Here is a 9,806-nt window from a genome sequence, read left to right as displayed (position 1 = left end):
TTTCTTCTTTAGGATATAGAATATTACGAGGAATTAAAAAATATGGTTTTACAATATGATATTGTGATAGACAAGCTGATAATAATGGTAACATGTTTTAAATTATATTATCTGCTCCTAAGTAAAAGAAACAATGTAAAATATTTTGCGTGTTGATAGGATGTACAATTAACGGCGAGAAACGACGATCAATACTTTGTATTTGAAGATGTTTTGTATAAGACAATGTTGTGCTTTTCGAGAGATTCGGAAATACTTGCCCCAGTCACAACTGACAGAAGTGCCGGGAGTCAAGTGATCCACGCGGTTTTGCAAGGCAAACCAGCGACACTGGAAAATACTTTGGTTTTTCCACCAAGTGGTGTTATTCCGTTCCATGGATTTACAATGTATGGTAAGGAATTGCAAAAGATCTGATTTAATTACTTAATTCTCTTCTTATATTTTAGACTATCTTAAGTATGTACAATCGTAAACCATTTACAGAATTGTACGTAACATTTCGTGACAAGATTCTCAAAATGATTTCTGATACTAGCCCTGATATTTTTTTTCTAATCAATTTTTTTCTAATTGTCAATATTTCCACATTAGCTACGCCATTTTGTTATTTATATGATGATCCCTGCGCTATGTATTATACTTTCCGTGCATTCTACTTGAGATACTGGTTCCGTTTGCACACTGTATCAAGTCACGAACAAGGTATAGTTGCTCTCTGCTTACTTTTTGAACGATTACTGCAATGCCATGAACCGCAGTTGTGGGCTCATTTCAAAAATATACATATTCAACCGTAAGTTTATCTCTTTATAGCTGCCTGTAGCGTTATTTGCGTAATCCATTAATTTAACGTGTATGCATTTCTAGCATAAAAATAGTCTTCAAATGGCTTATGAGAGGCTTCAGTGGTCATTTACCGCCTGAACAACTGTTGTATCTTTGGGATTTAATTCTTGGTTATGATTCTTTGGAAATTATTCCACTATTGGCAGTGACAATATTGAGTTTTCGAAAAGAAAATTTACTGCAAGTTAATACCCAACAGAATGTAGAGGTATGGAAACGATATCATTATATGAATTCCTGCTAAACACAAAATAATAATATTACATTAATTACAATTCTCCACTCAATAATATAAATTTAATATAACGTGCACGTTGTACATAACAGATAGTTATATTATTGAGTAGGAAATTAATATTAATGTAATGTTGTTTCTTTAAGTTTAGTGAATTATAAATAGTTGTGTGTGTGCGCGCGCGCGCGTATGCAGTACTATCTATATGTACATTGTCTTATTTTCAGGCTGTGTTAGCAGACTTATCTTCACTAAAAGTAATGCCTTTGCTGCAGTTGGCTCTTCTAAAAGAATAATTTCACTTTTGCATATAAATTTATAATTATAAAATTTGTAAACTTCTTTTTAGATTTGTATCATTTGTCTAATTTTCATCATATCCTAGCTAACGCTAAATACATTCAAAGTTCGATTCGTATTTTCAGTGTGCCGAATGTTTCAGCACAGTGAAAGATTCGTTACAGAATATATAAATGTCACAGAATATGAAATGTTGGAATATTGTGTGAATACTCCTTGTAAGTGTATCACGAAAATTGCGAGCAGTACATATCTCCGCCGACAGAGAGCCGCAGTGAAATGCATTTATTCGTTAACAAGAATCATCTGGGAAAGAATATAGCAAGCGCAGCATTCGCCTATAAAGTAAGCCCTAATAAGCCCCAAAATAGGGCCCCAAGATGAAAGTGTAAAGTGCGTTTTTCAAAGCAAAATTTTGTTTAAAAACTAATTCATGGATGATTGGACTTAAAATTTCTGAAAAAATTAAAAGTTTTGCAGGATATACATAGAACGTTCTCATAATATGTAACGATATATAAGTGGAATTTTTAAAAGATATTTGATTTTATTGTTTTTACATTCTGTAAATTGGTATATTCCGAAATACTCTTAGAATAATTTTTGGGGATTTTAGAAATCTTTTACAAATATTTCAGGAATATTTAGCGTTAGATGGGATCTTATTCTATAATTTTATTTGTTAAAATGTATGTATGCCACATACTTATGTGGAATCGAATAATAAATTATCGTGAAAATAGAAAAAAACAAAAATAGATAAAACCAACAATTAATATGAATATGAAGGAAGTAATCGTTATATATATATATATATATGGGACTGAGAGACTTGAAACAATGTTATCGTGGAGAGGGATAAAGTGTGGCGCTCCGAAGGAGGATGGAGGGGGACTTTCCTGCTTCCGGCTGTCAACCATAAAGCTTGATCGAGTTGGTCGGAGTTTGGAACTGGTTCGAGCTCAGTAGAGTAACACACGGTGACGCTGCCTAACTTTCCTTGTCTCTCGTGTTCGTTGTCAGTAGTGTTATCAGCTGTATTCCTGGATATTTGTCTAACTCGTCGCGGAAGCACGTCAAAGATTAACACGCGTAAACACGCCTCGATTGCGAATCCCCGTGAGTATTTCGCGTTTCTCGTTGGCCGATTTACATACGTCGCTGCTGCTGACAGCGTCATTGCGGCAAGCGGCGATCTATGATCCCCATATATGTCACATGAAGGTAGAGTGGTTCTCCCCAAATTATTAGTCACGCACGGCTTTGCTCAGGCGGCTCCGACCGAATGAATTGCGTCGGCGCGTTTACTTGTTGTCACCGACGCCGTGCATTGATGCCCGGCCTCGAGAGAGAGAGAGAGAGAGAGAGAGAGAGAGAGAGAGAGAGAGAGAGACTCCGGCGTCGATTTCTCCCTACCATTATTCCTGCCAGGAGCAACGCCCAGCGAAATTATTCGCATGTGTTCAAGTGTCTCTGCGCGAAACCTCGGTTGAAAAACTGAATTTTCTCGCAAGATTTGTCAATAAAAAATTCTGCGGACGCTGTTCTTTGTCCTGTCTCCCAAAATTGTGCCTGTATACCTCTTTAAAAAATTATAATACTGTCTACATATGCTTGGAAAATATCTCTTCTTACACATCAATCAGTCATTGTTTTCAAGAGTGTTCAAGAAGCAAATGATATCTGATTACGTACAACGTTTCGAAATTGATTGATAATGAGAAATTGATTCTAATGACGTAACTTGGTGCTTTTATTTCTTCCAGGTTATATGATTTAAGTGAATTGCCTGGACATTTAAACAGAGCAGTTAGCAGTATATTAAAATGGCTTGGCGTTTCAAAGCGTCCAAATACAAAAATGCAGCTCCAATCGTTCCCAAGCCAGAGGCTTGTATTCGAGATATCTCTGTGGGATCGTATCAGACCTATGGCAATAATATTACAGCATCTGCAGCGTTTATGGCATTCAATGTCGATCATAATGGTATTACATTTATATTTACCTTCAATAGATTTATTTCTTTGAGAATATTCATAAATTATTCATTAATTAAATAAAATCATTATTCCTTTCTTATTGAAGGATCCAGCTTAGCAGTATTGCCGTTAGAAGATTGTGGCAGAAAAAGCAAAACTATGCCACTGTTGCATGCACATGCAGATACTGTGACAGATATGGATTTTTCTCCATTTCACGATGGCTTGCTTGCAACTGGGTCTCAGGATTGTCTCGTAAGCATCTTAGAACTTTATTTTCAGCAAATTTAAAATGAAATGCAAAACTATTTAAGAATTTACTTTTTCTAAATGTCATATTAATTCTATTTAGAAGCTATGGATTATCTCTGTGTTCGTATTCATTTTTGAAATGTCAATGTATTTCGTGTATTCGAATATTGGTATTTGGATATGAATACAGAGATAACTCGCAAAATACAATATTTTATATATAGAAAGTACCGATGGAAATCTCAAAAGTAATTTGTTAATTCCATTTGTATAAAACTAGGTAAAGTTATGGCATATCCCAGAAAGTGGCTTAGAAGAATCCTTATGCAATCCAGAATGCACATTCTCGCATCGTCAACGAAGAGTGGAAGCAGTGTGCTGGCATCCTTCTGCTGAACATCTTCTAACCACTGCATCATTCACTAATCTCTCACTCTGGGATGTTCTGTCACAACAGGAATTATTTTGTAAATTATATTTCATAACTTCACTGACACTTATTGCTTTACTCTCATTTATGAATGTTGTTACAGCTAATAGTGACCACACCGAAGTAATCCAGTCTGTAAGTTGGAAAGAGGATGGTACTGTTTTAGCGACATCTTGCAAGGACAAACAACTGAGGCTTATAGATCCGCGCGCATCGACGTGTATCGTTAATTCATGCTTGAGCCACCAAAGTATTAAAGATTCCAGAACAGTCTGGCTAAACAATGACAGGATACTCACTACAGGATTTGATGCAGCAAGACTTCGTCAAGTTTACATTAGAGACTTGAGGCACTTGAATGAGCCAATGAAAATTTTGGAATTAGATTGTAGTACCGGGTAAATCTTTCCACTTGAGATTTATTTAATCAGTCTAATTGCTAAGTATCATAAGTACCACCGATAATGTCGTAATATATATATTATAATGTCTTAAGATAACGTATTAAGATAGGTAATTGTTTGTATATAATTGTTTAATATATTTTGTTAGTATTTTGATGCCGCTTTTCGATTCCGACACAAATATGCTCTTCCTCGCTGGCAAAGGAGATACCACTATTATATACATGGAAATCACAGAGAGAGATCCTTATCTAGTAGAAGGGATCCGTCACAGTGGTGAGCAAACTAAGGGAGTATGTCTGGTTCCTAAACGAGCATTAAATGTAATGCAAGCTGAAGTTAACAGGTTGTTACAGCTTACTTCCAATATGGTAATTCCTATCATGTATCAGGTTCCACGAAAAGTAAGTTGTACATATAATATTGTGTGTGTTTGTGCGTGCGTGCGTGCGTGCGTGCGTGCGTGCGTGTATGTGTGTGTGTGTGTGTATTGCCACATACAATATATATATATGTCTAAACTTTTAAATTTTAATTTAATTAAATTTTAGACATACAGAGACTTTCATGCAGATATTTATCCGGATACAACTGGCCCCGTTGCTCAAAATAACGCAATATCATGGCTTAAGGGTCATAATGCACCTGTACCAAAGATATCGCTAGATCCTGCCAAAAGAAACAAAAGCCAAGAATCGATTACTGTGAGTAACATTTTAACAAATGCTGTGCAAGTTCTCATATCATTCTTAATATGACGTACATTTGAAGTAGCTTTCGTTCGTTGAAATTTTGTTTGCTTATTTGTTAATATCAGTTATACTATTGCTTTAAATACAAATCATCGATAATTGCATGTTTTTCATTGTCATTGTTTTCTCGCATTATCATCCCATATTCTCTAAAACAACTGATTTTTTTAGAATAAATATTGAATTGTTATAATTAATTTATTTATATATTTGCTTTGTGCAATATCTATTTTAATGTAGATATGTATATTTTTAAGTAGACTTTACGTTATGTTTTCTAACTTATTCTAAAATATGATAAAAGTAATCAATATGATGCTATTTATTTTATATAAAATGATTATTTTGTTCGTACAAAATAATAAGTGTTGCAATGTAACTTTATTAAAAAATTGCTGAATATATATGAGCTGTTTTTTATGTAATTTATTACATATAAATATTTGCAATATACTTTTTATGATTATACAAAATTTTAAATTTTTCTGTAGTTTTTAGGAGTGATATTATGTATTATAAATATAAGAAATCAATAGAATGTATAATGTAAGAAATATTTTTTTTATTATATAACATTTTTCGCGATATTTAATCTTTTGTCAGAATTTCTATTTATTAAATTATTTGATTATTATTAATTATGTGTATATTTATTTTGCGCTATTCAGTTTCTTTCTCCATATTCTGTGTATATTTTTTTTTCACGTTTCAGATATCCAATATATGTTTTATAGTTTATACATTAGCACCATTCAAACTATTATTCCTGGCACGTGTATAATATAAGTGGCAATTGATGTTGTAGCTTATTCTACAGTGTAAGTAATAGTATGAAATGTCAAAACATTCGTATTGTCATTCGTATCTATATGGCCATGAGATAATCTCTTTTTGTAAATTTACTTCCAACAAAATTTAATCACAAAATACTTTAAGCTAAAGCTAAAACTTATATTTTTATCTTTTTTTTGTGTACTATTGTCTATTCTGTATAAAAATGCGAGCTACGTGCGTACATGTAATATGTAAAAATAATGTGAATGTAGCTGAATTGTTGCTATTGTTAAATTATTGTGTTGATTATGCAGAAATGTATATCAAAAGTGCAAAATATTGGACAGTGTAGTTTGGTTTGCATGCAGTTTGTGTCATTAAGGATTTTACCGTACCTTTAGGTACACAAAGGGAACTTAGCGGTACTCAAAGACAATCAGCGCGAAATTAAAGTAGAGCAAACGAACCGATCATCGAAACCCTTGGTCATTACCGCACCGAAAGGATTCTCGAAAGTGCAGAGCAATGTGACAACTATGAATGAATTACAACGTGAAAATGATATCAATATAGAGAAAAATGACAACATCATAAATACTGATAAGACTGAAGATTCGAAAAAGCCATCCGAGATAGAAGAAGAAAAGCTCAAGATACAAAATGGAGGACAAACCGTTCCACCAAAGCCTTTACCAAGAGCCTCAAGAACCAACAGTATCTCCGAGGAGGAACCAAAACCAGTGGCACGTCCTCGTACGTCGCCAAATCCTGGATCAGTAGTTACATCAGTAAATCCTAACGCGATCGGTGGATATAAGGTTATAATCAGCTTAAAAAGAAATTAATGTTACATATAGGATATTTGATTTCTATGACAACGTGTGACACTTTTGCATGGCCAATTTCCTGAATGAATTCTATATCACATTCATGTCATACCATTTCTCTCTCTCTCTCTCTCTCTCTCTCAATTAATACAATTTTTTAAAAATGAAGAAACAAATAAAGAATTCTTTTTTTTTTTTTTTTTTTTTTTTTTTTTCATTTTAGCCCCGACTTGGTCCTAAACCATTCCAAGCAAAGTCCAGTAGTCAAGAATTTTCATTTGACAAGGTCTTCTCTGTACCAATTGCACCGAATAATGATAGCAATACCAATGGTTATCAGAATGAAATTAATAATACTGCAGAGCATAATGCAGAAGCAGATAAGTCGCCAACCTTAACATCTAATGAGCGTGCAAAGGATATGGAAAATGGCAAGAGTGACTCGAGCTCTATCGAAGAAGATGCTAATTCAAGTGATTCTGGTTATAAACCAAAGACACCAAGCACTGCAGAAAGACGCAAAGTATTTGAGACGAAAGTGAAGGATGAATCACCTGAGAATGAGGACGTTGGGAATTTTGAACGCGGCACGAACAGGAACTCAATCGCTGAAAGGCGGCGCCTTTACGAGAGTCGATCTGTGTCTGTTACTGATGGGAATTTGGCGGAAAAAGCTATGGGTTCGCCGACCATGCTGAGACGAAGAGATTCTTTCAAGGGAATCGCAAAGAGCGAGGTAATTAAAGAGGATGAAACGAAGAAGAGCATTCCTATGTTGCGACAGCAGAGCATGGATCCTAAATTGGAAAAAGTAGAGTCTGTTGTAACACCAGTTTCAAAACGAACATCAACAGTTTTCGGTAAGAGTTTCTCTGCAACCTTGTGAAAGGTATTTTGCGTTGTTTAATACAAATATCTTGATTGTTATACAGGAAAAGTGTCCAAATTTCGGCACTTGAAAGGTACTCCGGGGCACAAATCTACGCACATTGAAAATATACGCAATATCAGTCGTCAAATATCCGGCGAATGTGATGGCTTCCACGGTAAAATTTTTTTTTCTTAATAAGACTCTCAGCAAACATCAACAGTAACATAACTGTTAGTTATGATTTCCCAACAATATAATCAAAGATCAGATCTTGACGAAATTATGCTATTTTTAATGCTTTTCAACATGTTTCCATCGAATTAATTTTAAATAAATGTTTCAGTAAAAAGTACAAGACAACGTGCATAAGAAAGATTCCATCATTTAGGATAAAATCTGTAGGTAAATTTTATTTATCTTCTTTTGTAGCTAATCCCGATCGAGTGGCTGTACCTTTAAGTGGCCCAGGTGGAAAAATAGCAGTATTGGAATTGAAAAAGACTGGAAGACTGCCTGATGGAGTTATGCCTGCATTAGTCCAGGGCGCGACTGTAATGGACTTTCAATGGGACCCATTTGATAATCAGCGATTAGCAGTTGGTAAAGTTCAGAAGTTGAAAATTTCTAACAAAGAAGAAATATATTATTCCATCAAATTTGAAAAGTATTAATAGAATTTACTTGTGCTAGCTTGTGATGATGGAATAATTCGCTTGTGGGAAATACCTGGGTCTGGTTTGGCAGAACCGACAAACGAACCGAAATACACTATAGAAGCCCATACCGATAAAATTTATCTAATCAAATTTCATGCATTGGCATCAAATGTTCTTGCATCTGCTTCGTACGATATGACTGTCAAAATCTGGGATTTGTCACCGTTATCATCCATCGAGACAAATGCAAAAATCACGCTAATCGGTCATACTGATCAAATATTTAGCTTAGCATGGTCACCGTGTGGCCAATATCTCGCCAGCACATGTAAAGACGGTAAATTACGGATTTATAAACCCCGATCGAGTGACGTTCCTGTGAAAGAAGGAAAGGGTCCCGTTGGAACAAGGGGTGCAAGAGTTATATGGGCACTCGAGGGCAAATATCTCGTTGTAATGGGCTTTGATAAGTAAGTACAAAAAGCCATATGTCTCGTTCAAATGTAATAAAAAAATATACATAGAGAAAGTAATGATAAAAATTTATATCTTCCAGAGTTTCTGAAAGACAGATTTACATATTTAAAGTGGACAATGTGAATACTCCTTTAAACACTGTTGGATTGGATGTTTCGCCTGCCATACTAATGCCATATTATGACGAAGATAGCTCCACACTTTTTCTAACTGGACGTGTAAGATTTTTTTTTATATTCAATTTTCATTACATGAAAAAGCCATAAGTTATATTCGCCATAAGTTTATTTATTTCTTCTTTTAAAATATTATTTGTAGGGTGATTCTACAATATATGCATTTGAAGTAACCGAGGAAGCTCCATATTGTTGTCCATTGAGTCATCATAGATGTAGTAGCTTGCATCAGGGTTTGTCATTCCTTCCAAAAAATAAATGTGACGTGGCCAGCGTGGAATTCGCCTCTGCCTTGAGGCTAACAAATAACACAATAGAACCTTTAAGTTTCACCGTGCCGCGTATAAAGGTATATTATGTATGGCTAATATACATATATTGTAGTATAAATCATTGACGTGAAAGTACTAATGTATTCATCTATTTAAATTAGAGCGAATTATTCCAAGATGATCTCTTTCCTCCAACTAAAATTATCTGGAAACCAACTTTATCCGCGTCAGAGTGGTTTAGCGGCGGCAATAAACAACCATCTAGAATGTGTCTTAAGCCACCTGGTATGGATAATTGTAAGTAAAAGTTATTATATTGTTAAAATGGGAAGAAGTATTTGTTACATATGAGTTTTATTCACAGTAACTGAGAATCAACCTCAAAATGCAGTTACACCTCCCCAAATTGCAACCAAACCATCACCAACCCCTTTTGGAATCACTACACAATCTTACAATAGATTAGGATGGAATCCGGACATTAAAGCAAAACAAGAAGAGGTGAGAAGATAATTGAATTTACGCATTTTGCATGTATTTTATGAATGGATA

At 34.6% G+C, this 9,806-nt stretch overlaps 2 protein-coding genes across 5 annotated transcripts in view; both read left to right on the top strand.

The window, feature by feature from the left end:
• The window catches only part of LOC108692430 (TBC1 domain family member 19), a 3,409-nt gene extending 2,029 nt beyond the window's left edge, over positions 1–1,380 (top strand). For both annotated transcript variants that reach the window (XM_018200669.1, XM_018200668.1), the window contains 5 exons: positions 13–87; positions 160–394; positions 595–796; positions 871–1,057; positions 1,312–1,380. In XM_018200669.1, the coding sequence (XP_018056158.1) occupies positions 13–87; positions 160–394; positions 595–796; positions 871–1,057; positions 1,312–1,380 (768 nt within the window). The remainder of the gene's footprint in view (positions 1–12; positions 88–159; positions 395–594; positions 797–870; positions 1,058–1,311) is intronic.
• Positions 1,381–2,438: 1,058 nt separating this feature from the next.
• The window catches only part of LOC108692443 (coronin-7), an 8,781-nt gene continuing 1,413 nt past the window's right edge, over positions 2,439–9,806 (top strand). For 2 of the 3 annotated variants that reach the window (XM_018200688.1, XM_018200687.1), the window contains exons 1-16: positions 2,439–2,503; positions 3,151–3,370; positions 3,470–3,618; positions 3,896–4,082; positions 4,149–4,443; positions 4,598–4,853; positions 5,001–5,153; positions 6,377–6,793; positions 7,026–7,662; positions 7,735–7,848; positions 8,103–8,273; positions 8,364–8,799; positions 8,886–9,024; positions 9,125–9,331; positions 9,416–9,551; positions 9,619–9,755. In XM_018200688.1, the coding sequence (XP_018056177.1) occupies positions 3,211–3,370; positions 3,470–3,618; positions 3,896–4,082; positions 4,149–4,443; positions 4,598–4,853; positions 5,001–5,153; positions 6,377–6,793; positions 7,026–7,662; positions 7,735–7,848; positions 8,103–8,273; positions 8,364–8,799; positions 8,886–9,024; positions 9,125–9,331; positions 9,416–9,551; positions 9,619–9,755 (3,594 nt within the window). In that variant the 5' untranslated portion in view covers positions 2,439–2,503; positions 3,151–3,210. The remainder of the gene's footprint in view (positions 2,504–3,150; positions 3,371–3,469; positions 3,619–3,895; positions 4,083–4,148; positions 4,444–4,597; positions 4,854–5,000; positions 5,154–6,376; positions 6,794–7,025; positions 7,663–7,734; positions 7,849–8,102; positions 8,274–8,363; positions 8,800–8,885; positions 9,025–9,124; positions 9,332–9,415; positions 9,552–9,618; positions 9,756–9,806) is intronic. The other variant, XM_018200689.1, reaches the window with a different exon arrangement.

The sequence above is a fragment of the Atta colombica genome, unplaced genomic scaffold (genome assembly GCF_001594045.1).
Source record: "Atta colombica isolate Treedump-2 unplaced genomic scaffold, Acol1.0 scaffold70, whole genome shotgun sequence".
NCBI classification, from domain to species: domain Eukaryota; kingdom Metazoa; phylum Arthropoda; class Insecta; order Hymenoptera; family Formicidae; genus Atta; species Atta colombica.
Note: the sequence above shows the minus strand (reverse complement) of the source record. Positions and strands in the feature narration are given on the sequence as shown.